This window comes from Drosophila mojavensis, unplaced genomic scaffold (genome assembly GCF_018153725.1).
Source record: "Drosophila mojavensis isolate 15081-1352.22 unplaced genomic scaffold, ASM1815372v1 contig_74, whole genome shotgun sequence".
NCBI classification, from domain to species: Eukaryota; Metazoa; Arthropoda; class Insecta; order Diptera; family Drosophilidae; genus Drosophila; species Drosophila mojavensis.
Genome location: NW_025318899.1, coordinates 21,439,076 through 21,466,871, shown reverse-complemented (window position 1 = coordinate 21,466,871; position 27,796 = coordinate 21,439,076). Strand labels below are relative to the sequence as shown.

At 42.0% G+C, this 27,796-nt stretch overlaps 1 protein-coding gene across 2 annotated transcripts; it reads left to right on the top strand.

Moving 5' to 3' along the window:
* Positions 1-1,112: 1,112 nt before the first annotated feature.
* Positions 1,113-27,791, top strand: LOC6583230 (ankyrin repeat and BTB/POZ domain-containing protein 2). Of its 2 annotated transcripts, XM_002008867.3 has the most exons (7): positions 1,113-1,876; positions 10,551-10,731; positions 23,369-25,328; positions 25,386-26,361; positions 26,433-26,796; positions 26,855-27,182; positions 27,265-27,791. In XM_002008867.3, the coding sequence occupies exons 2-7, from the start codon at positions 10,613-10,615 to the stop codon at positions 27,508-27,510; spliced, it is 3,993 nt and encodes a 1,330-aa protein (XP_002008903.1). In that variant the 5' UTR covers positions 1,113-1,876; positions 10,551-10,612; the 3' UTR covers positions 27,511-27,791. The 2 variants fall into 2 exon arrangements, with proteins under 2 accessions (XP_002008903.1, XP_032587825.1); XM_032731934.2 differs by lacking the exons at positions 1,113-1,876; positions 10,551-10,731 and adding an exon at positions 17,757-19,083.
* The last annotated feature ends 5 nt before the right edge of the window (positions 27,792-27,796 follow it).

The following is a 27,796-nucleotide window of genomic DNA, read 5'->3' as shown; positions in this document are numbered from 1 at the left end:
TGGCGCATGCTTTTCAGCAACTCTTAACCAGTTGGCTGCCAGTTGATCAAGTGACTGCCCTGACGCTCGGGCTCGGTTCACGTTTGGGGCATTGGCAGGAGCAGAGCACAGAGTACAGAGCGCACGGACGGCGACTGGTTTTATACATTGCGGCAGCTTCAAGCACAAAAAAAAAAAAAAAAAAAAAAAAAGCAAACCTGGGGAAAAATGCCGCTCTTTATTGTCATAAGATTTGAAAAGAACCGACGAGCTGGCCAGAACAATGCCACACTAAACTAAACTGAGCTGAGCCGAGCCGAGCAACGGCTGGGCAATAAATTCTGAAATAAGTTGAGGCCGATGCCAGCACAAATCTTTGAAACTTCGCACACACGACAAGGTCGTTTCAAAGCTTCCATTGCTCACACATTCTCCCTGTTCTACTCCTCTGCTCCTTCTTTGTTTTGGTCTCTCCTGCTGCTGGCTCGGTTCATTGAACCAGCTACTCCTACGCCGCAAAATAGAAATCCGCGCAGGAAAAGGAGCGGAAAAATCGAATACATTTGGCAATTGGCAATTGGCAATTGACAACTGGAAACAGTAGCCAATAGATTTACGCCAACTGCAGTGGAGTCGGGAGTGCGCAGAGCAGCGCAAACCTGTCGCCGCCGCCATGGACATTCCTGGGCCACCAAACATTGCACGGGGTTGGAGGCTGAACGTGTGCCAAGCCCACGACAACGACCACTGCCACGGCGCGACGCTGCGACGTTGCGGCGTTGGCAGCGGAGCAGTAGAGCCACGTCTGGTCATAACAAGAGCAAAAATGCTAAGCGTAAATAACTCATAGATAATAATGCAATGCATTTGCGAGTAAAGCAATTGCAATGCAGGCACAACAAAAGACTTAGGACACGAACTCGCCAAAGGAGCAGCGCGCAGCAGCCGAGTCATGTAACAGCCGCAGCCGCAGCCGCAGCGGCAGCAGCACTCGCAGTAAAATCGGCTCAAAAACAAGATCAACTGGTTTCAAAGCAGCAACCAGAGGCAAAATAAAAAAGAGAGAAAAAAAGACTCACTCAATATGTTGAGCTCAAGACCTGTTGAGACCCAAGCAAGACCCATTGTTGGTCTATTGCGCGTGCCGTGCGCTGTAAAAATACTTTTTCCCAAAGAAGTTTCAGTTGTGTTTTTGACTTTTCGTCGTGCAGAACGATTCTGCTCTAAACGTGATTATCGCCCAGACGCAAAACGCAGACGCCGCGGGCGTTTTATGGGTGTATGTGTATGTGTCTGTGTACGTGTATGTGCATGTGAATGTGTGAGTGTGTAATATTCGCGAAAAGTTGTTTTCGCTACAACCCATACTTATATACATACAAATATACAAATATATATATGTATATATACAGTGTCTACCCATATGCATGCATACATATTTGTATATAAAGTCAATTTTCCTGTTAACGAAACCTGCCAAAACTGCAGCAGCAGCAACAACAACAACAACAAAATGCAACATACGTAAATTTGGTGTCGAGTGCAACTCCCCCCACATCCTCCGCGCTCTCCGCACTGGGCAAACATCGCATCTCTGTGTGCTCTGTGCGCGAGTTTAGTGATGTGCTAAATGCTAAACGTCTAGTAGATCAAAGTACTCGCAAATATGCAAATGCTACATGAATAATTATATGTGTATACGTATCTCTCGAGTGGCCGCCGTTGGGTGAAAGTAAAGCGATTTGTTGTAATTAATTGCACGCGAGCATCGTTTATGAAGTCTACATACGAAAGTGGATAAATATTTAAGACAATCTTCGTCTCACTTGGATAAACAGCGAGCGACATAGAATTGATGGGATTTGTCGACAAAGCTAAATGGATAAAACTATTTGAGGTGAGCTGAAGAGATGCCCAGGTGCATGCTCCAATCATTCATTATGTTAGAACGAAGACTGAGATTGGGCCCAGCGAATGAGATGAAGCTAATATTTTGTTGCTCAAATTTACTGTTAACAAGAATGTTCAGCAACGATGTAGATATTTAAGAAATTCTTTTGATTGGAATAAGTCCTCAATACAAATATATATATATATATATATATATATATGCATATATATTCATATGGCGAGTTATATGTATATAATCTTGCCCATTTAGATATCTCAAATTCATAGCTAAACTGTTGACTTTGCATAAGCCTTTAGCGGACCTTAAGTCAAGTAGCGAATTAGATTCCACACTTAAGGCATCCATTTCTATTCACTGATATGATATGAATATGTTAAGAACTCCAGAGCAGGCTGTAGGTCAAAATCGAATTGGTTTATGCAAATATTGAAATCTTACAACGGCTCAACTGTGTCGCCAGCCCCATTCCATAAGTTTCGACAAATTTATGCCGCGAATAAAACCCGAAACCCAAAATTTGTGCCTTTGGCCCGACTCTTTGACAATACGGCCAAGCCGCCTTTTTGGCAGCAGCCACAAAATATGTCGCCTATCAAATAGATACATTTGCTGGTCTCCGTTCGCGGCTCGCTGTTCGCTGTTCGCTGTTCTGGTTTTAAGTGGAAAACAAACAAGCTCTCAAATAGTTTCGAAATAGCATTCAGGCAAACAGAAATGTTTATGCATATACCCACAGTCGCTGGTTAACTATTTTTATTGACTCTAGCTTCGACGCTTGACACCTTTGCGCTTTTGTTTACGATCTCGGCCAATGAGATAGAACTTATTGCTTTCTTCTTCTTCTTCTCATGGTTCCCTATTTTTGGGTATCGAGTCATGTAAAGTGCGGTCCACGGGCGGGAATGACAACATTAGGGCGGACCAAACGATGCTTAAATATGTCATTAAAGTGGAATTTCGACATGTGATACGAATTCAAGTTCCGCAATAAAAGCATTACTAAAATAGGAATAGAATAGAGTGAATAATCTAATATATAAGTGTATAGTCCATGAAACTTTACATATATATCTATATTAAATAGATATATACAAAACTAATATAGCAATTAAAGTTTATTAAGTCTAAGCATGGAATTTGTTGACATAGAAAAATGCATTAAAGATAATAAACAAGTCATTTTTATATAATTTATGAATGTGGAACATATATAAAAAAAAGATTAAAAATATCATATATATTTTAAGTGTTCTGCTTTCCGTTGAGTTTTTTATGCTAACATAAATTAAAGAAAATCAGGGTATAAATAGATACATTAATATTGATATTGAGATAAGCGCCAGATTATTCAAGCTTTAAAACTATATAAATATGTATTTATAACCATGTACATTTGTATATATCTGCTTATATCTAAGGATACAACGTTTAATTAGCTAGTTCTCTACAGCAAATATTAATAATTAATATATGACAAATAAAATAATTAATATATCACAAATGTTGATAATTGAACAAATTAAATTACAGCTAGATGTTATAGAAAGGGAAACTGTATATTGTTCAATACGATCAAAAGCAATTGAACATGCTCAATGATCAAGTATAAAACGAATTGTATAAGCCACATTAGACAATGCTCGCATAGAGCCCAAATATTCTTTTGTGCCAGCACGAGAAACTCAACTGGAGCCAGCTGGTCGGCAATTGAGATGGAGACTTTTGACTCGAGAGTGTGGGTTGGGGTGCCCTCCAGTGGGCTGAACTGGGGTAACACGAGACATAAGCCGCTCGTGCCGACACACCTGAGAGCTGACTCAACGGCAACGGCAACGGGAACGACAATAAGAGAATCGACAGATCGAATGGAACATTACGAGATCATTTTATAGGGCCGTACTCAAAGCGAAAGGGACACAAAAGCCAAATGCGGAGTGTGAGGTGGACAAAAATGAGAAGAGAAACAACAGACAAACAGAGTGTGAGAGAGAGAGAGAGAGAGATAGAGAGAGAGAGACAAAGAGCTACCTTTGTCAGCTTCAATCAAAGATCATAGATCGAGCTAGGTTTTAATTACCAGTGAAGCCCATTTTGTTTTTTGTTTGTGTTGTTGTTGTTTCTGGTGTTTGATGGGCGCATAATCGACACCGTTATTCCGCTCGCTGGAGACAACTTGATACTGTCCCACTTGGAGTTGTCAGCTGGCTGGTGCACGTCAAGCTGGGCGCGGTCCCCGAAGCCAATTGTCCGGCAAATGCGAGCTGAGTACTCCGATTGCATAAGCTGCAAGTCAAACAGATTTTTCACTGTCAGATTTCCGTGTTTCGCCCCTTGGCAGAGATCACGCGACAGTCGAGCTGCTAAAACGCCGTTTCGGTGGCATTTCTGTTGGCCCCAATAGCAAAATGTACACACAAAATCCAAGCTCCACAATCCATAATTTAAATGTCAATGAGCAAAAGAGCAGGCAGCTAGCTAACCCAACAGCTGGCAGCTGGGTAGCTGGGAGATGCTAGCTGGAAGCTGGCTCCAAAAGCTGACCCAATTTCGAGCAGCCAATGCAACAGGTCGAGGCAGACCCGCAGACCCGCAGACTGGCGGAGCCGCAGACCTGCAGACCCGCAGCTCGTCGCCAGCTAAGTCTCAAAACAGAAACACTTTCTCTTGATCGGGTTCTCGAGCGACTTCGGTCGTCGCGTCGACCGTCTGCAATTAAGAGAAAATTTAATTTTGAATTTATTAACAGCAAAGAAAAATACGAGCATGCAACACACAACACACAACATACAGCAGTAGCTCCAACAGCTCCAACAGCAGCAGCAGCAGCAGCCAAAGTCAGTTTGGATCGTTCGTTTTGACATTAATCAAGAGTTTGCCTGTTCTCAGATGAGACGATGGCAGCAAATACAACAATAAATAATTTATGCCATGGCATATAATCAAGTTCAGGTCGAAAGCAGAAGGTATAATAATTAGGCACGTTATAGATTGAGCTTCTTCAACGAATGATAAATAAGGCGGTGCAAACTTTTCCTCAGCTTCTCTCCTCTCCCCCTCTGACTCGTTTAATATTTTCAGCACTGTATAAATCAGTGAATTTTTTAAATTGTTTGGCAGATTCTTAACAGATTAGCTAGTTGGTGGCATGAATAATTTATTTTGTAGTTTTTAGCTAGAAATTCACAAGCAAATATGATATTTGATTATTAACAATATTTATTTAATAATCAAAATAGCCCTGAATGTAATAAAATCTTTTCTTGATTATATTTAAACTATTAAAAAAAATATTATAATGAAAATAATATATTTTTCATTTTTTTATAATTGTTGTTTTTATTTCTAATATTTTTGTATATTTAAGTGTAAAATAGCTTAATAAAATACAAATAGTATTAATATCAAAATTATTATAATAATAAGAAATAAAAATTATATGTAATATTTGTTTTTTGAAGCCGCTCATAGATACTGCAACAGATAAATAAGTTATAAAAATACCTGAATTTAAGAAATGAATTGAATATAACATACTCAATCAAGAAAGTATGAATACAAATATATATATATATATGTATATGTATATATATAAAGTATAAATACAAATACATACATAATGAAGAGTGCTTTTTGTTGTTTGTAGACAAACAAATCGTGGCATATTCAATTTAAAATGCAAAATAAAAAACTATAATTATATATAGTAAACTAAAATGCGGTTTAATATGCAAAAGAGAAATTACATATACAATTAAAAAAAAATTTATTCAGTGGTTTATTTTTTGTAGCATATGTTGTTAGAAATTAAAATAAAATAATATGAACTGATGCCACATTTTGATAAAAAAAATTGAATATAAAACTCAGAGAGTTTTAATGAAACTGAATATTTTTTATATAAAACATTCTTGTACAAAAAAAAAAAAAAAAAAAAAAAAAAAAATTATATATATATATACATATATATTTATATAACATTCAAAGTTAGTATTGTGATCTTTCTATATTAATCATATATAGTTGTCTGGAAGGGTTACTCTGAAGATAAGCTTCATAGAATCGATATGTTCAAAGTAGAGTTTTTTCTATTTTGATCGTTAATACTTATACACATATATAGGATTTACTCTGTATATATGATGTAGTAAAAAATACCTAAAATTGAAGCTGCTATTCTTGATAGTTTTTAGTTATAAAATAGAAATACGCTCTACAGGCGCATAAAATCAAATGGGAATTTCCAATGAAATCATTTTATATATTGTAAAAAAGAACAAGTAAAACTAGATACATACAATACATATATGGAATTTATATTATTCACCGCAGAGACAATCAAAGAGGCCAGCATGATATATGTGAAATTCTCTTCTCATATAGCAATTTATTGGTTCAGTCGGCAATGTGGCCAATGTGTCAGCTGCTTGGCTGCCAGAGTAGCAAGCCCGCAATGCTCCAATCAAGGCGAAGTTACAAGAGCTATAAACTGCTGTGGTATGTCCGATTGTTTGAGTTGAAAACTCGTTCCCAATTCAAGTGTTTGCACTACGCTTGACAGCAAAGCGCAGCCGATGGAATTCCTTGAGAGTATCAGTTACAAAACGTTTCAATTTTTTTTGCTGCCTCACTGCGCCGTGTCCATTGGAAAAGCAATTTCGGATCGGTTATCGTTGGCCATTTGTTTGTTTTGAGCTATTTAAACACGCGCTCGCGCCCCCTGGCCCTAAATGAGCAAAGAAACAGACAGGTAGACAGAAGGACAGACAGATGGACAGACATACCATAGTGAGAGTTGAGCAGAGACAATGAAATGGAAACAAGATATTTTTTGGCATATTACTTAGAACGCTTACCAAATTGGCTATAAATACATAAATCGATGAAATGGATAGCAGCGCCAGTTGAACTCATTGCCTCACATAGACTCACATGGAGATTGGCCATCCGTATCTGTAGCCATATCTGTAGCTGTATCTAAAGGCATCTGCGCAACTGCCACCGCATCTGGCTATAAACGGCTAATGACAATCGATTTGCATAAGCAACGCAATTAATCTTTGTAATAAGTAGAAATCGAACCGCGACCAGACCGCGTAAGACAAACACACAAATCACGCCCGAGGCTTGAAAACTACTATTTAAAAATTTTTCAACGTATATCTTTTAGTATGATTAATGAAAAGATGTCCGAGCCGTGGCCAGACACAGAGACATATTCAGAGTCAGAGCCAGAGTCAGAGCCAGCTAAGCCGGGCTTATCGAAGGGACAGAGTGTCATTATTTAAATTATTTGTAAAGGGCGTCGATGGCCGCATCCATTAGTGTCACGTCTATGCGGCTAGAACAGAGCCCACAGACCATAGCCCAGAGCCCGATCACACCAACGCCTGGACTCTGGATTCTCCACATTGTTGCATATTAATGTGCCATGGCCAGCTGCAAACAGTTAGTTCCATGTGCGGCATATTAATTATGAAATTTCCTACTCCAGTCTCTGTGTGCGTGTGCGTGTGTGTTTATATTTATGAGTATTTTTCACGGCCTCTCTCTCTCCCTCTCTCTCTTTCTCTGTCTGTCTTTCACTCGCTGACTTTCTGGCCTTTCACTTTGGAATGCGGTAGCCGCAAAAAGCAGCCCATAAAGCACATAAAAAACAAGCCGGTCAGTTCAGATTCCATTTAGCAGTAAGCAGTGCAATCAGATTTGCCCAAATATTTCCCCAGGAGTTACGCAGCTTGCGAAAGAAAAGAAAACAACTTAAAATAAATAAATTATGTGCTTGCATTTATGTAGGTACACTGGCAAAATTCTTTGCCTTAAGACCTTTTTAGAGATTAATATATATTTAGTTTATATATTTACATGCATATAAATATGTATGTTTATTTTTATTTAACTTTTTTATTACTATTATATTTGTATTATTAATATGTATGTTTATTTATATTTATATATTTTTATTATTATTGTATTTGTATTATTAATTATTTATTTATTTATTTAATTATTAAATTAAATGCGATAACCCAATTTTGGTAATATTTACTGTCAAATTTGTATTTACTAAAAAATACGAATAGAAAATATATAAATATGTTAAACATGTTTTTATACTCAATAAATTAATAACTGAAAACAAAAAACTATAGATTTCTGCCTCAATCTGTACAGCAAATAAATATCAAAGAATATTTAGTACAAATATTTATATTCCAATATTTTTTTTGTTTATATTATAATGCCGCATAGAGACAGACAATGTTCTCATAATGAAATTTAGTTTCATCTATTAAGATATCAAATATAAAGCTCCCATTCTCGTCATTTAAATTTAAAAATTTGAATAAAACCGCAACTAAAACCCCAAATTCACCATTGATAAATTGAAAATGCACAAAGCCAGCCACTAGACTAGATAACGAGCATACAAAGGCAGCCTTTAGATAAGGAATAGCAAGCAAACAAAGAAAACCCCAGACATGGACTCAACCGTGATTAGGTGCAGCGCCTTAATATAAACACATTAAACCACAAAATTTGTTAGTTTAAGCACATGGAGCTGAAATGGGCTGCCAGTCTATCGTCAACCGAAGAACCGAGAGAGAAATAAAATGAATGAAATTCTTTCAATAGCAACTGCTAGCTGGCAATAAACTCTGTAAACTGATATCGCTGATCGAGCAGAATCATTTGAGCTCTTCAGCTCACAGAGCTTTCTCGGCGAGCGCCATAAATCTGGCGGACAGCACTTGAGACAGCGACAAATGCCGTTTAAAGATGCCTCAGCTGGGCTGCTATCGGGGCTCTATCGATTAGCAACTTGGCTAATTAATGCGCGGCGAGGGAACAAGACATAAAAATAAACTCAAAAAAATCTCCAAGAAGAAACGAGCAACAGAACAACAGAAATCGCTCGTATCTTTTTGGGCTATCGATAAAGGGCCGCGGAGTCGGACGCTGGGCAAATATTGAACAAAAATAATATTATGGTCGAGGTTAATGCGAGCTCCCGGAGTGCTCTTCAGCGGAAGCCCGCACAATCCAAATTGAAGCTCAGCTCGAAATTATGAAATTTCGTGTATGGCACCGACCTTGTCGACCAGCACGAATCATTAATCATGCAGCACTATGGATAGATGGTTAGAGACGCGTCTAACGGTTGCCCAGCCGATCTGCGTTACGTGTGGACGTGTCTTGCTCTGTGGCTATCGCAGAAGCTGAGGCATCGGCATCTGACAGTCGTCTGCTTGGAATAGACAATGCACTCCCATCGCACTCGTCCACACCCATTTAACCAGTGCCACGTCCCCCTTTGGGCACTTCCGATAAGATCGCCTGCCCCAGCGGTTCAATAGAAACCACAGAACAGAAGGCCCTCTGCATTTGCCTGAACCTGAGCCTGTGCATTTTTACCGGGAACGATAACATAACCAGCTGCATAACATTATGGCCATAGAGCGATAGATGTCGAGGAGTGCTTCAGACTCTGATACTCTGTAAAATTATTGCTATTTAAATTCATGTAAGAGACAACAAATGAGAGGAAGTTTAATATACTCAAAATTAAAATTAAATCAATAGTATTTATATATAACTTATTTACCTACATGCATTAGGAACTCTACTCTAAACCTTATTTCAATAATTATGATTACCCAAAATATCAGTTTGAATATTAATTTAGAATCTAAGCAAAGTGCCTGGGCGCCCTTAATCTATAAATAATTTGTTGACTCTGAAAATGATTCGATATTCATATTTGAATTTTCTTTGTTAATCTTGCCGTTCGATCACAATTAATTTAAGTCAAGAATTCATGTAATTTTCTTAAGATTTTACTTTGTTTTAATATTATTTTTGATTTGTGTTTCATTATCAACAAACTTTTAATCACAAATATTTATTTCTTCATCTTCAACTTCTGTTTGCGATGAATCCATACTTTGTCATGTTTTAATATACCCTGTTTTGAAATTTCTTTTGAACTGTCATAGCTTGCTGGGTATTGTCAGAACACTTATAGCGCAAATATCTGGCATTATGCTTGGCAACAATTTCCAGCGAAATGAAATCGAACGGCATTGATTGCATGCCAATGTGGCTCCAAAGTTCTTGGCTGACACCTGCAGCCAGTGCTTGGGCCAGAGTCAGAGTCATAGGCAGAGCCAGAGCCAGAGCCAGACAAGAAACCATTTATAGAGTAGCAAGACGATCAACAGACGATCAACTTTCAAGGCAATGACGCAAGGCACGCAATGCTGCCGCTCCCACTCCCGCTCCCGCCTCCTCTCCCTTGCTGCTGCTGCCGCTCCTGCTACTGTTTCCCGAAGCGCTCCCGGGCCCAGCTCCTTGTCTCAATCACAGACTCTGTCTCAGTCGCATTCTCAGTCGCCGTCGCAGTCGCAGTCGCCGTCGCCGTCGCAGTCGCTGCCAGCTGTCTGGTGACTTTGTTTTGTGGCTTTCTCTGAGAACGCTGGCTTAATTATTATGGGCAGAGGAAGTGGAGACGACGTTGGCAGCGGCTAATTGCGCTCGCTGTGCCTGCTTAATTTGTAGAGCCGGACGACCACTAGACACCTACCTAACTAGCCCAACTCGACTTCCCACTGAACAGAATTCAATTTTTAATAAGTTCTTTGATTTTCCCATTCGATTGCAGGGCTACTGAAATGCTGCGACAAAAAACACTTTAAGCATATTGTACAAGCAGCTCTTCGCAACATGCCCACTCGCCACAACTGGGATACAGAGCGCGTGGGCGTGGCACATTTGGCTGGTGCACTCAGTCCGCTGTGCATAACAGATGCCAATCATGAGATATTACGTCCAAAGCCACGCAGGTAAGCTGAAATTATTATTATTTATTTATGGGAATATATTTTGCTCGAATATAATTTATACCATATCTTTAAATATATATCTACTTTTTTCGTAAAATATATCAAATGAACTTGCACTTTAAGTGCTTAAGTTAGTGTTAAGCGCTCGCAAATGAACACTAGATGGCGCCATTAAATTTTGAAACTGCCTAAAAGCATGCAACACTTTTTGTGATATCGGTTAAGAGAATTAAGAGAATCGATGCAAAATAATGCGTAACGAATTTATTATTTAAAATTAACTAAAATAATACTTCAATTTAATTTGTTATCTTATTATTATTATTATCAATATTAGTATTATTATTGTCTGCAATTCTTTTACATCCATATTAAATCCATGAAAAGAAAATTATTTTATGAAAACCTACCAATTTCCCATATTGTTTTCTCATTTTTCGAATATATTTGTTGTTCTGTGAGATGTACTTCAATAAGTTTTAACATGATGTTGAAATATTTATAGTCTTGTCATTTTTATTTTTTATTTTCAATTTCCATTTCTTTTTTTTACTTATACAAACTCAATGTCTACAGAGTATTCTAATTTGTATTTAATATAAATAATTTATCATGATCTTATTTTAAGAGTATAAACTTATTTATATAGTATATAAATTCTCTTGCACTATCGAAAGACTTTTAGCTAGAGTATTAGAATATTTTGGATAGAGCTTGAAGGGATAGCTCTTCCATTCAGGTGGTTCTCGTGTTTTTATCTCTTTCTGTTGTTTCCGATACGCGTATCCATAGCCGAACAATGGATACTATTTTCGGTCTTGGACACTTGCATGCACAATTGTGCACAAAAGCGTGAAGCGTCTGAAGCTGAATGGACAATAAACTTTTGTGTAGTTTTTGTTGTTGTTGTTGTCTGTTTGTGTTCTTAGGCGGTGAACTTCTTTTCGGAAGTAGTACGTCGCAGTAGTAGTAATATCAAGCAGACGCATTCGAAGAATGGCCAATGGTAGACGCTATTTATTTTTTTCTTTAGGAATTGGGTTTGTTGTGGCCGAACTAGAAGTAGAAACGTAGTAGTAGATATCAAAGTTATTTTGTTTTTGTTTTTGTTTTTCTACTGGCATTGTGAAGCCGGTCAAGGTTAATTTGGGGGGAAAATTAATGCCAGCGTGAGACGAGTAGAGCAGAAGATCTCTTGGCCGCCGGATGTGTGCCAAAAGCATATATATCTATACACCTATTATGAAAGTCCAGATGAATATTTGAAGCTGAATTTCGATAGTGATACGGACAGCACTGGGCGAATTCAATTAACTGCCAACTGGAGCTGAAGGCAATTCAATTTTCATACGCGATTTCTCAATCGAACAAAAGCCGCAACAACAATTGCAGATTGTAAGTATCTGTGTGTGTATGTGTTGGTGTGTGTGTGTGTGTGTGTGTGTGTGTGTGTGTGTGTGTGTGTGTGTGTGTGTGTGATGTACACAGGAAACCGAAATATGACTGGCATTTTGGAAACTTTTTGCATTGGACAAACAATTAAAAGTTTTGAAATACGTGTAACAAACAAACAAATGACAGTAGAAATTCACACAGATGAAAGTGAAAATCGCGAAATGTGAATAATTAGCTGCGAACAATAATAATGCCATAGCAAACGAACTCAACTCAGCTGAAATAGGAAAAATTTACGAAAAATTCGCCACACACAATTCGCCAGCTAACAACAACAACAACAGCAGCAACGACAACAACAACAACAAATTGTATCTGTATCTATAGCAGCCACGTTAACATCTGCGCCAATGACAATGGCACGGGCATGGGCATGGCTCACGGTATCTCTCAGCTCTGGGCTCTGGGCCCTGGGCTCTGAGGTCTGGGGCCTGGAGTCGAGGGCATTAAACCCCCATAGTTGTTACATTTTTTTATTAAAGCATCTTCAGCGCAGCATTAAAAATGCGACGACGACGCGAGGCAAGTGAAAATGTAGTTACCTTTTTACCTTGTCCATGGCTGTACCCGTGCCCATGCACAGTGCCAACACTTTCTTTAACACACACGTACACACACATTCAGATATATACACACGCACACATAGGCAAAGCACAGCACGGCATATTACCCATATGTATCTGTGAGATACTTTTAACGTTTGTCAAAATGCGACTATCTAAATCGCAGCTTAGATAGAAATATCAAGCAGAAAGGCATGGGCTGAGGCTGACTAATAGATACTCCTTAAAATTGAATAAAGCAAATTGAAATAAAACTTTCTATATGATATATTGTATATTAATTAATGGATTGATTAATGAGGGAAATAGTAATCTATAAGCAAATATGTATTATTTAGGTAGAGTTAGTTCAAGGTTTTATCAAAAATATTTGTATATATAATTTATAATTAAATACATATTTTTGATATATGGTATATCATATTTGCATAACTTTTAATTTTAATGGAAAAAAATCAATTAACTTCATTTATTTTTTTTCTTCTTCTCTTAGCTCACTTTGTATTTACAGGGTATCATGTAAATACCAAGCCCTGACTTGAATTCATGACCGAATCATAATTTGGCACAGACTCTGTCCGCTCATTTGACAACTTTCTCCGATCGCTTTATGGCTATAGGTCAGCTGCAGTCAAGTACTAGACCAGAACGTGGCTAAGTAGCCAGAGCTGTCATCAGCATAGGGTATCTGAAGTCAGGCTAGACTGCACAGCTTAAGCCAGAGCTCAGAGCTTCCATCAGCTGTTGCTCAGTGCGCCAGATGCTGCGGCTGCTGCTGCTGCTGATATCTGCAGTCAGCTGTGGATAGACAAACGTCTCAACGTCACACGCTCAACTAATTAAGTCGTTGGGGCCAAATGGGATTTAAAATTGGTTAGGTGGGCGAGTGGAAGGGGCAGCTCGAGCGGGCGGGGTAGCGTACGAGTGCGAACGGAAGCGAAGCAACTCGCATCCAATGACCGCATCTGCCAGCTGCTGGCTGGCTGCTGCTGCTGCTGCTGCTGGCTGGCGCCGTGGTTAATGGCCAATGTAAAGCAGCCAAATGCGGAAATCTTGTTAGCGCCCCGCGCACAATCGGCGCATATTTATCTATATATCTGTGGATCAGGTGCGATGTAATGATAGGGCTCGCTTGTAGCTACTAATGCATAAAACGCTCTGCGTTTCATAAGAGCCGCCGCGCACACAGCACAGCAACAACAGCAACAACAATAATGATAATAATAATAACAATAAAAGAAAAATGAAACAAGTGCGATATACGCTGAGGCTAAAGCCCTTATATAACAACTGCAATTAGCTGCATAAACAAACATCCAAAAAGAAGAAAAAAATACAAAACTAAACGCACGGCAAAGTCGTCTTTGGTCTTTGGTCTTTGACCTCTTTTACGTTTCCTGTTTGAAATCGTACACAAAATAATGTTTAGATGACCAATCATGCGCGGAATTACCAGTGCTCTCAGTTAATGATTATGATTAATATTTGCGAGCAGAAATAAGCGCTTCAGAGATGCGCCAAAAGTGTTTAAATTTATCTTTAAAGGGCATTCATTATATGAAAGAGCTAACATCTTCATAATTCATTAATTAGTTTTAAAAGTGGCGATGGTAAATCAATTCGAATTAACAATTTCATCATGTTTCGAGCCAGCAGTCAAAACTTTGTTCAAATATATATTTAAGTTATTTCTCAAGGTATTTCTGTATATCTTTTATTTAATTTTTTATTTAATAAACTGAACATGACATTTTGTAAAAATATTATTAATTCAATATTTCATTCATTATATTCACAGAGATACACATACATATAATATGATAATGTATGTATATGTATAAATTAGTTAAAAGATATTTTTACATACTCGTAAGACTTCATACTCCTCAATCGAATTTTTTTTAGATTGATTCAACTAATTCAACCGCAAATTACAAATTTCATTAGCATTCTCTTCAAACTTTAGAGCTCTGATTGACATCCAATACAAAACAGGCTGAATAAACCAGTTCGAGAATAAATCTAAGCTCTTTCTCTCTCTCCCTCTCTCTCTTAAAACTGAACCTAAAACAACAATCTCTTCAATCTCTAAGATCTGAGTGCGTTTCTTTGTAATAAAATATATATATATATATATATATATATATATATATATATAACTATACACCACAATATTTTCGGTTTTTCTGTTTTCCCAGACATGACTCGACACAAAAATAGAAACATATTTCGTCTTAAGCAATTTATGTCAAAGAAGTGTCGAAAGCTCTTGCATCGTGGATTATTGATAGCAGACTTTACTCTGACTCGAGTTGGCAGAAAACAAAGAGCTTAAGACTCGAGCTAACCTTGGCTAGAACCACTAGCCACACTAGTTAGCAACCAAAAATATTGGTTTATGTCTGGACGATGCTGTTATTAATGGTTCTGAAGCACAATTTCCTGACTTGAAAAACGAAAGTAACCTAAGCCGCAATGTACTGCAATCCCATTAGTCGACCTCAAACTGAAGTGACACACATACTTTGGATAGTTTCGTATTGCTTGGATAGTTGGGGCAGCTTGGATAGTCTGTCCATAGCACTGCAGCCCAAGGGGCCGGGCACAGCTAATAGGTTTTTGGGCTTTTCTTTGAGCTGCAGTTGCCGCCTTCGGCCAGTTTTTCTACTTTTCTTATATATATGCTTATATATATTTCTTACAGTTTTTGGTTGAGTTGTTTAATAAACACGCAAATATTACATTAAACTCTCTGGTTTACTTTTGCTTTTGGGGGCCTGCTGGAGCGCTGCTTAATGGCTGTACGCGTACTTATTTACAGTCTGTCATTACAATTCCGTAAATTAAGCTTTTTAATGCGCAAATTGTTTCGAGCAACATAATGTTTTAAATAATTAACAACGCCAGTCGGGGTAGACTAGAAGCAGAAGAAAAACAAACACACGAAAAACAGAGGAAAACACCAGAGAAACGATGAAAGTTATTGTATAATCCAACGGGCGGAGAGTACGCCGTACGCATGGAGCGAGCGTCTATTAGAGGTAGCGCCCGCCCAAAGTTTTTCCGCATTACGTGGGCGGCTCTAAACTCTTTCCCTCCAAATGACCGGCTATCGGTCTTAACTTTCTAATTGCGTTCGGGCTTCGTTTGTGGTTTGCCGGGCACGGCCCTAGGATGTAATTCTTCATTGGCACAAAAGAACCTCAGCTAGGTAGCTGCTGGCTGTAGGCTGATAGCTGCTGGCTGCTGGCTGCCCAATAAAAACCTCAAAAGACCGTTATATCAACAAGATGAGCTGGTATAAATCATTAGAAGCAGGTTACGGCCAGCGATTTATCTACGCTACACATGAAATGTATCTGCCAGATGTATCTTGAAAACCTACGCGTGTCTGCACATGCTCAGAACACAAAACGTGATCTTGGGCCCAGGCGCGGAAGGAAGCTGGCAAAACGATCTGATAAGTGTCAAGATTGTATAACCTTCGAGTGCGTCGCAGGCCACATAATTCTCTCTCACTCTCTCTCGCGCGCGCTCTCTCGCTCCCTCTCTCTCTCTCTCTCTGACTCTATGCCTCACTGTGGAGTTGTGCATAATTAAATTCATGAAGTCTATGAATAGAGATGAGCTGAATCGCGACTTGACTCGAATAATGTTAGAGAAAAACCTTGAGCTCTTTTAACTAATCTATAAGTGAGGAAGATGGAAATTATGTGTTATTTAGAGTATTTGATAAATGAATTAAAGGCAAAGCATCCAGTGTACTAGAAGATGATTCAAGCAGAAAATCCATTTTCTTGATAAAAAAAAAATAAATAAAGACATTAAAAAATAATTATTTTTTATATAACATATTTTGTTGCTTTTAAACTATTTAAGTTTATATTTAATTCTAATTTGTGAGTTCATATTATTTTATTATATTTTTATATCATTTAATTTTTATATTGTTTATTTATTGTAATGGAATTTAAGTACATATATAAGCCTTCTTATTTATAAACTATTATACTATATATGTAATTATAAATAAATATTTATGCATATTGTTCATTGCAATTTCTTAACAAGTCTTACAGTTTAATATTATTAATATTTATGAATTTTTCAGTACTTTTTTTATACTATTACCGATTGTTATTAATTTATTATTTTTATTTATTTATGCATATGATTATTTATTATTTTGAATTTATTATCTTTATTATTATTATTATTATTATTATTATTTTTTTTTTTTAATTTTATTCATTTATTTATTTTTTTTTTTTGCATTATTTTGTTGGCATTACCTAATAATTTTTTTTATGAATTGTTTAATTATTTTTTATCACTATTATTTAATTTGTTATTTATTATTTATTAGTTTTCTATTTTCTTAATTTCTTTATGAATTATTTTCTTGACTTTTTTTAAATAAATTTTATTATAATAATATTAGTTTAGTACAAAGATTATATCAATTATAGTTAAACTTAGAGAGAAGACAGATGTAGAGGGGAGAGGTAGCAGTTTGTCATTAAATATTTTAATAGAAATATAGTACATGAAGCAACTCTGTATGCAGACACCCAACTCGCATTCACAGTGACTCGAAAATCACAATATCACTTTCAAACGAAGTACACACAACTGTTGGGCTCTGCCCTGGAGTAAATCTCCGCCTGCCGCTGCTGCTGCCACTGCCGCTGCTGGTGGTGTTTGTTGGCTGTTGTTGGATGTTACAGTTGTGCCATTGTTTTGGTCACACAGCTGAGAAACAACAACTCACGGCAGCTGAAATTACCCAAGCCAAAGACCTGTAAGGTGGCATGGGCATGGGCCCCAAAGGCCTGCGCTACACTCTGTGAAAATCAGGAAAAACAGACGTCGCGTCGTCGCCGCGCTTAGACAATGACTCGGCAGCGCGGCTGACGTCGCAACGTCGACAGCGGCAGCAGCGGCAGCAACTGCTTTGGCTTTGAGCCGCCGGCTGGCAGTTGGCAAGCTTCAGTCAAGCTCGAAGTGTGAGCGCGAGCGGTAACGTGTTCAAGTTTAGTTTTCTCCGAGTTCTGTGAATATTCGGAGTCGGGATTTCGGTTTCGGTATCAGATTTGGATACGTACGTCGGCCACGCAACGCTGCGCACGGCGCTGGAGCAATGAAAATTTATAATTTGCATAATTGTTGTTATTATTTGGTGTATTAAATTGTGTATGCCAGAATCGCAAGTCGAGTGCAAAGTGAAATGGAACCAAAGCAAAAGTCGTAGCTAAATGCGCCGCAACAACATCTAAAAGTTTTACAATTTCGAATTTTCTGAAATCCAACTCGATTCCAATTGGAGCCCCATCATCATGTACTGCACCAAAGATTGCGCCTGTCGCCTCTGCCGCGAGCTGCGCGACTACAAGCTGAGCGCCAAGAAGTCCGCCATGCCGTTCCAGTCGCCCGCCAAGTCGAAGGCGAAGCTGGCCGGCAAGGCTGCCCCGCCCAGCTCCCTGCTGGGGCGCATGCTCAATGAGAACTTTATACTGAGGCGTCGCGGCATCTCGTTGAAGAACTTTCAGCCGCAGTCGCTGCGCAACAGCGAGATGTGTCAGGCGCAGCCGCGCGACTTGCCACGCCCAGCGCAGACACCCTCGCCCACGCCCATCGAGGAGCTGCCCGACTGGGCGGCCACACAGCGCAGGCGGGAGCGGGAGCGGGAGCAGGCACGGCAGGATCGTGATGGGAATGGAAATGGAAATGGGCATCTGGGTGATCGCGAGGTCAAACCAAATCACAAGGTGGTCATCTATTTCGGAGACTCCATGAGTCGAGCACCGCAGCAGCCACAGTCGCCGACACCCGCATTGACTCCAAAGCTGCCCGCAGATGGAGGCAATCTCCACTCGCAGCTGCTGCAGGAGATGTCCCAGAAACTGCAGGCCAATGACAACGCCAAGCCCCAGACCGAGGTGGTGCTGGGTGCAGACGGGGCGGTGCTGGCGGGGGCGGAGACTAGCGCTGATGATGAACTGCCGCCCTACATTGAGAGCGTGCAGAATGGCGTAATTAATATCAGAATTGAAGGCAATTACCGGCGCGCCAGCGCTCTGGTGGAAACGGTGGCAAAGCCAACTCTGGCCGTCGTTGGCCAAATGAAATCCGATGCTGCTGGCAGCAAACCGACTGCAGCTGATCATCATGATAATGCTGGCAATGATGACGATGATGATGACGACGACGATGACGACGACGATGATGATGATGATGACAGCGTCTCTGGCCCTGGCCACGATGCGGAGACCGCGAGTCAGTCAGATTCATGCGATTGGAGTTACGTTCAGGAGTGGCGACGCGCCGCGAGACGGTAGTGAAAATGCTTTAAATGATTTGCCATTATTTTCCATCCATTTCATTTCTTCTTTTATTTTTCACCATTGCTGTTGCTGGTTGCCCCCCGTTTTCGTTTTTGCATCAATTGTTGTCTGAGCTCCCATTCTGGCGCTGTGAAAGCAACCAGCCAGCTAGGGCTTGCCCAAAGACTGGCAAGTGAAAACCCATTTTGGGGCTCAGTTTCTATTTGCATGAGGAAGGGTGGGAGGGGGATTGGGAGGGGGCTTACATGAGAGTAAAAGCGAAAACAGAAATCGTTACATCTGCATATCTCATTTTTCTAATTAGAGGAAATATGAATCAAGCTTCTCCTGTTGCAATTATGAAATTAGCATAATCTAACTTAGATCTAAAATTGAAATAGTAATTGGAAAATGCCGCAGGCTCGAGCGTGCTCAATTAATTCTTTAATATTCTCCCATCTAACTAAAATTGGAATAATAATTGGAAGAGGCTGCAGGCTAGCGCAAGCTCTGTTACATCATTAAGATTCTCTTCTCTAGACTATTTATTGAGATGGAAGACTTGATTCTCTGTTTATAAGTATTGAATGAAGACTCCAAAACAACGGGAATGATTATGAATAATTGGTAGCCATTTATATCCACCATTTTCTTATAGAATATTATTAAATATTATCATTTTTGTTGTATTAATATTATATAGAATAATATTATTTTTAAATCTATAATATAATAATAATAATCTTTAAGTAATATGATTTTTGGCGTATCGGAAAATGTAGGCGTATCGGGAAAATTTTAACACTTTTATGTGTATGTGTATGATATTTTTATCAATCGTTTCCTCTTATCTCTGCAGCGATCGACTGTTGCTGCCGCTGCTTACACAAATGCGAACAGAAATGAGAAATAGAGTTGAAAATGTTCGTTAATAAACATAAGCAGTGCACTGTTACAACACTGTTATTTAACAGAGCAAACACATTATTCTGATACTCATTCATTCTGCTACTTCTGTTCCCCTGTTACCTCTGAAAATTGCCGTTCCAATTTTGACTCCTCTAACTATTTCTAATTTCCTCTCTTTAGCTCTCTCAACTTCACTCCCTCTATTTCTATTTACCATATATTTCTCTATATTTCTATATTTCTCTGTGTCTGTCTCCCTCTATTTTTCCCCAACTCTCTCTCTCTCTATTTCTCAATATCGATATTTATATTTGCCTCTCTCTTTCTCTCTCTGTCTCTCTCTCTATCTATTTATAATTTTCTCCCTTTCTTTCTTCCGTCCCTTTCTCTCTTTTATTCTTCTCTTAAAGCAAATATTTTTCTATAACTTAATACACCATATTCAAAAGTTCTCAATCAGCGCCAGATAATAGCAAAACTTATTTAACCAAACAGAAACATTTTAATTTGAGAATTAATATCTTCGTTAAACACAGCCAACTTCCTCTGCTCATAGTGTTAATCAAGGTGTAAATCATTGGGTAAAGCATGTCATGTCTGAAATGAGATTTAAAGAGATTAAAGTAGTTTGCATAGTAAACATCAGCAGTGCCAGCATCCGTTTGCCATTAAGTGTTTACACTAAAGAGTGGAAGTGGCCAAACGATGACAAGTCGACTACATTGATCAGTCAATCAGCCAATCAATCAGTCAATGTGTGTTCCACATGCATGTATATAGCTACATTATATATATTTTGATTCAGCTCAATAATGTCGAGAGGTCACTGCTCGTTTCAAGTCGGTCAAATGAGCTCAGGTCTCAGCATTGTAAGACAATTCAGGAGCTATAAATCGTATTTAGCGCAACTCAACTCAACTCAACTCAACCATCGGCAGAACAATGGACAGTTTTTGGTGGCTAGAAGAAGAGGAAAACAGCAGCTAAATTCTGGGTCAATCAAACATGGAGACCTCGCGACGTTTTATGTTACAACATGAAATCAAAAATCATAATAAAAGCAAACGATTTAACTTCGGTCTGTGCGCCATGCAAATGAGCGCTCGTAACTGCCTCTTAATTTTCGAGTCTTTTTTTTTCTGTATACTGTTTTCTTTGGGGTTTTTTCTTGCCCGGGCCCAGTTAGTGGGGCCGACGACAGTGCAGAAATGTGAGAACGAATGGCAACCCACTTTCGTAAACAAAAGGAAACCTTTTAATCTTGCCGTGCACAGAGATCGTGATACTCTTCTAATAAATACTCTAATTGAAGCTGATGATTAAAGAGAAAACAAATTGTGATTTCAGTTAGAAATTTCAAGACTCGAGTGAATATTCATATTTTAGATTTAATTTACAATGAATTCCTTCAATATAAAAGATGGAATTAAGCTTTAGTCATATAATATAATTAAATAGATTTTTGTTTTATTCACAAAGTCAAGGAACTTCTTAACAAATTCTCATTGAATTTTATAGAACTAAGCTTAAAGTCAAATAATATTTATAGTATATATTCATATTAAAATCTTAATTAATTGAATTCCTTAAAGATTATGCAGCTTAACAGTCACTTGAGGATTATTATTTTATTTAATGGAGCTGAGCAGACACGCGAAAGTGTTTAACTCATATTGCCAACAGGTCTTTAGCTTCAGGTCCAACAGCTTCAGAAAGGCCTAAGTCCCCTTTTGTTGCACAGATTGCTACAAGAATTTGACAAAGTCTCGCAAGACGCAGCAAGGGCATCAGCGAATTTTATCTGCTTTTAATTAGGTGCCACCACCCAAGACCAAGCCCCAGTCCAAGCTCAAGCTCAAGCTCGGCTAACCTCACACAGATGCAGAGATGGCCAAGTAGATTGGCAAGACGGTGTGAAAGATAAGCGTTAATGTGACTGATAAATAGATACACAGATAAATCCATGGCAGCCGCTGATGCGGCAACCGTTAGGCGTTGCTTTGTTTACTTTCGGTTGAGAAACTCTCTTGAATTCTAATTGGTTGCATAACTGATGGCCCGCTGCCTTGAAATGGGTCAAGTCTCCAAGTATTTGCATAATAAATTTATTTTCTTGCTCTCTTTTTCGCCAGTCTGCTTCAGAGTGTCATAATACCCTAGTCATATAGTAAAAGATCTTTGGCTAAACTTTAGCATCGGCATATTTTAGCATATTTAGTTATGCTCATTCTGCAATTCATAACTTTCAATAGATTATATCTTATAGGATTTCTCTAAATTTCAATAGGGGGCTTATAGACACCATGCGTCTTCTTTGCTTTCTGTTATTTGTCAGCATTCATTCTACACCTCGAACTGTTACGCGGTTCCATTTTGCAATCATGAATAATGGGTAATTCATTCAACTTATTCTCTAAAGAATTTTGGCATATGTTCGCATTGAGGATATTTATGGGTGAGCTAAGGGATAAGTGTAGTTCTTATGTAACTGAACTCAAATCCAGGCTTATAACCTGAACAAAGCAGTTGGAGAAGAAAAGATTTTAATCTATTTATTAAAAGACTGAGTAAAACTGTTGTAAAAATTATTAGGGTTAAAAAAAAGACATCATTTTAAAAGGCGTTTTACTTTTTTATTTATTACTATTATTCTTTCATTTTTTAATATTACATAAAATATTTTAATAATATACATATATGCACATAGTAAATATATTTATGTATTATTCAAATAATTAAAAATTGAAAAAAGAAACGGAATGCTGACTTTAACTTGAATTGACTACCAATAAAATCTGTTTAGATCAATTATTTAAAGTAATATTCTTAAAGCTTGCTTTGGTCTTAAAACTTTTATGAAAAAATCAAGGCAAATCTTTTTTTTCTTAATAAAATTTGGTTACAACCATTAAAACAACTAATTTGAATTGACAGCAAGTAAAATATATAAAATAAATAAAACAGACGTTAATCTATTTAAAATTGTCGAGTAATAATAATTGGCTTCTATATATTTTCTGTAGTCTTATTTCTTTACTTCACCTAAATTTTTTATATTTTTTATAACCGGATTTTGGAGTGTTTATGATACTTAAAAAGTTAAGTTAGTTTATATTTCTATGACTTAGTTTAGCTTTACATTTCTAAAACATAATTCCAAGTTCTTACGACTGATATAAAAATATCACGCATTCATTTTTCTTCCTGCTTTATAAGATTATTATACCTATACTAAATTGCATATTTTATTTATTTAATTACTTAAATTGTGTTTTACATTATGTAAAAAGAATTAAATATTAATTGAATTGCCTTATAATAGTAATTAAATAATAATTAAAGCAAATAATATAATTTTAATATTCAATATATCTTATGTAATTGCAGACCCACGGGAAATTTGCCGCCCAACTTTGGACAGCAGGCGTCCGGTCAGATGACGGGACTACCGCCGGTGCCGGTGCCGCTGCAGTCGCAGCTGCAGGCACAGCAACAGGCGCAGCCAGCGCTGGCGCCACACACGTTGCAGGTGGGCGCTGGTGGTGCTGGCTTGGCGGTGGCCATGGCCACTCCAGCGCCACGCGTCTTCAAGGAGCTGGCGCAGCAGCCCAACAAGGCGGCGCTCAGCAACAAATCCGCAGCGAATGCGCTGCCCTTGCCACAGCAGCAACAACAACAGCAACAACAGCAGCAACAGCAACAACAACAGCAACAGCAACAGTTGGCATCGCCAGTCATCAAGGCGGGCATGCCGCAGCGGGCGGTGGCTGGACCCGCCCGGCTGACGGTGCAGAGTACGCCCGTGAAGTCGCAGCCGCCGCAGCTGAGCGGCAGCCTGCAGAGCTCGCCCAGTCGACCCACGTTGGGCATACCGACGACGACAGTGGCAGCGACGCCGACGTCGACGTCGAATTCAACGCCGGCACCACGCGCGCATCAGCATGAGCAGTTCCGAGCCCTGCAGCGGGTGCAGGAGTGCCACAGCTCGTCGGACGAGAATCGCAGCTCGGGGCATGCCAGCATGTCGGACACGGGCGGGCACAGCTCGTCGCCAGCCGGGGGCATGACATTGGGCCCGCTGCCCGAGGATCGGCTGGCCGCCGGCGTGACCAATCGCAGCACGCGCTCGCGACGCCATCGGGGCATCATGCCGGCCGGCAAGGCGCCCTGGAGCGGCAGCGGGCTGGAGGACATCAAGCTGGCCATACAGCAGCTGACGATGCGCTCCCAGACGAGCAGCAGCACCTACAGCAGCCTCAGCGCCGGCTCGGAGAGCTCGGAGCCGGCCCGCCGTCTGGGGCGCTACTCCTCGCTGGAGACGGTCATCACCAGCACCAGTGCGGATGAGTTCGTGTGGGTGGACTCGCACAACCGGCTCGTGGAGCTGCAGCACCCGCCGTGGAGCCAGCAGTGCATCATGCGCGTGCTGCGCAACGGGCGCTGCAAGCAGCAGGCGGATCACATCTCGGTGGAGGTCATCTCCAGGCTGGGCTACCTGCTGCAGCGGGCTCTGGTGCGCATCGCCAGGGAGATTCAGCGGTTCTCGGCCGGACTGGGCCTGTGCTCCAAGCAGGAGGTGACCGGCGCCTTCAAGGTGGTGCTCTGCTCCACGCTGGCCGACTCCTGCACCAAGGCGTGCCTGCGCGCCGCCGCCATGTTCGCGGTGCCCGGCGAGAGCGCCCTCAAGCAGAGCAAGTCGTCGCGCGCCGGCCTCCAGCTGTCGGTGGGCAGCTTCTTCAGATGGATGACGGACGCCCGGCTGGGCAAGTTCATACACGAGTACGCCGCGGTCTACCTGTGCGCCGGCATTGAGAATCTGCTCGAGGAGATCATGCTGCAGTGCGGCGGCGCTGGTTCTGGGGCAGGAGGCGGCGGCAGCATCACAGCCGCCGCTCTCGATCAAAACATCGCCAGCTCGGGCGACTTCTGGGGCCTGCTGCAGCCGTTCGCCCACTTGAATGCCGGACGCATTGCCTCCGGCGCGCTGGCCATGCCGCGCTGGGCCAGCCCCTTCTCGCTGGCCACCTGCGTGGGCAGCATCCGCGAGCTGAAGGAGAAGGCGCTGCGCACCCAGCAGGAGTTCCAGCACGCCGCCGCCCTCTCCAATGCGGCGCTCAGTGCGCTCTTCTACTTCATGCGCTGCTCCCAGCTGGAGCACACGGAGCTGGCCGCCCAGAGCTCCACGGCCGGCCAGGCGCCGCCCAACAGCGGCACGCAGAACGTCCAGGAGCTCTGCTACGAGCGCGCCTATGTGGTGCTGCCGCCGCTGGCCGAGTGGCTGCGGGTGGCCTCGGCGCACGCGGAGCACCGCAACGGCCTGATGATCGACAAGGATGACATATTGCAGGTGAGCTTGATTCGAATCCTCCTCTGTTCTATGAACTCAACCGAATTCCTTTCGCAGGCTGCCCGCTTGCTGCTGCCCGGCGTGGACTGTCCCATACGCCCGGTGGCCCACGACGAGGAGCTGCCCACCAAGAAGACGCACTTCAGCAGCGGCAGCGCCACGGGCAGCTCCACGGGCTCGGGCTCGGGCTCGGGCACTGGCAGCAGCGCCAGCTCGCCGGCCGTGAGCAGCATTGGCGAGGACACCTCGGAGCTGGGCAGGCGCGCCACCATCGCCGTCGCCTTCAAGCTGCTGCTGACGGGCCGCGCCGAGCTGCTCGCCCAGGCGGCGCAGCTGCTGCCGCCCACGACACGCTACGACACACAGAACAGCGCCGGACTGACGGCCCTGATGATTGCCAGCATACGGAACGACGAGGTGGCCCTGCACGCCCTGCTCGACGCCGGCTGTGACCCCAACGTGGAGGTGCCGGCGGCGGGCACGGCGGGTTACCCGGCCATACAGCCGGATACGCAGCACTGGACGGCGCTCAGCTTCGCCGCCAGCCGCGCCAACTACGTGGCTCTGCGCATCCTGCTGGAGCGCGGCGGCAAGGTGGAGGGCGGCGCGCGCAACAGCGAGGAGCGGTGCACGCTGACCCCGCTGCAGCTGGCCGCAGGCACTGGCAACCTGGAGATGGTGGCGCTGCTGCTGGCCCATGGCGCCAACGCGTTCCTCTCCACCCAGCAGAAGGACACGCTGTGCTTCGCGGGCGCCGCACAGAAGGGCTGCTTCTGCGCCATCTCCGTGGCGGCGGCGCACGGACATCGCTCGTGCCTGCGCAAGCTGCTCACGCATCCGGTCTCGCCGGGCAACCGGGATGTGCTCTCGCTGGAGGAGATGCTCGCCGAGGGCGACGTGGGGGGCGTGCGCGGCGCCGGCGGAGGCGCTGCCTCGGCGGCCTCTGGCGAGGATCTGCTGCCGCTGCTCAACAAGACGCAGATCAAGCGTCTGCAGGAGGCCATGTACCACAGTGCCGAGAACAATCACCTGGGTGAGCAGCAGAGCACACAGGATTCGTATTTGGCCAGAGCTAATCTCCAGTCTTGTTTCTCATTCCTCTAGATATTACCATAGAGCTGCGCAAGCTGGGCGTGCCCTGGACCCTGCACTGCTGGATGCACGCGCTCTCGGCGGCCCACGAGCTGCGCCTGGACGCAGTCATCGACCAGCTGCTGCAGGACTTTCTGCAGGTCTGCCCGGACGACTACAGCGCCCAGTTCGTCAGCGAGTGCCTGCCGCTGCTCTTCAACATCTTTCGGAACAAGAACGAGGGCACCACCCTCCTGCTGGCGGACATCTTTTCCACCTGCTTCGGCTGGGAGGCGCTGCACCCGCTCAAGGAGCAGCCGCCCATGCAGCCAGTGCAGGGCACTCGCATCGATCCGAAGTTTGTCAACAATCCGGAGCTGAGCGATGTCACCTTCCTGTAGGTCCACAGCCCGAATCCCAGCCTGATTCTAGCTCTAATCCTGGTTTACTTGCAGTGTCGAGGGCAAGATCTTCTATGGCCACAAGATCGTGCTGGTGACCGCCTCGCCGCGCTTCCAGAGCATGCTCAGCTCCAAGCTGAGCGACGCCAACAGCACGCCCACCGTGCAGATCAATGACATACGCTACCACATCTTCCAGCTGGTGATGCAGTTCCTCTACAGCGGCGGCTGCCAGGCCCTGGACGTGTCGCACGCCGACGTGCTCGAGCTGATGGCGGCGGCCAGCTTCTTCCAGCTGGAGGCTCTGCTCAACTACACGGAGGCACGCTGCTCCGAAATGGTCGATGTGGACAACGTGGTGGCCATGTATATCCATGCAAAGGTGAGTCACGGCAGAGTCCCAGGCCAGCGAGCTCGGGCTTAATTTGATGCTCTTCCCTCTGTTCTCTTCTCTCCCCCGTCAGGTTTACAATGCCAACAATCTCTTGGAGTACTGCCAGTGCTTCCTGCTGCAGAACATGGTGGCGCTGCTGACCTACGATGACTCTGTGAAGCGTCTGCTCTTCGCCAAGAAGATACCAAACCACGACGTCCTGGCCGGCCTGCTGCAGACGCTGCAGCAGCGGCTCAGGTCGCGCAAGCCGAACGCCGTCGGGCTGATCAACTCCTATCGCTCGCCGCCTGCGACGGCCACGCCCATCAAGAAGTAGCCAGCCCCCGATATAGATACATATATATAATATATATATATATATACATGTTCCGCTTATGTCATATTTATTGCATTGTTTTCTGTAACGAAGTCTCGCTCGTATGTATTATAGAGTCCAGAGTTCCCCGAGTCCCCCGATTCCCCCAGTCCCAGTCCCAGTCCCACTGTTAATTTAAATACATATGCTAGGTAACGTGGTACGGATTAGAGCGTCCTGTAGCTACCTGTAGTTAGTTGAAATTGTTTCTGCATTAATCTAAACAAAAACTCGAATAAAAACTCGA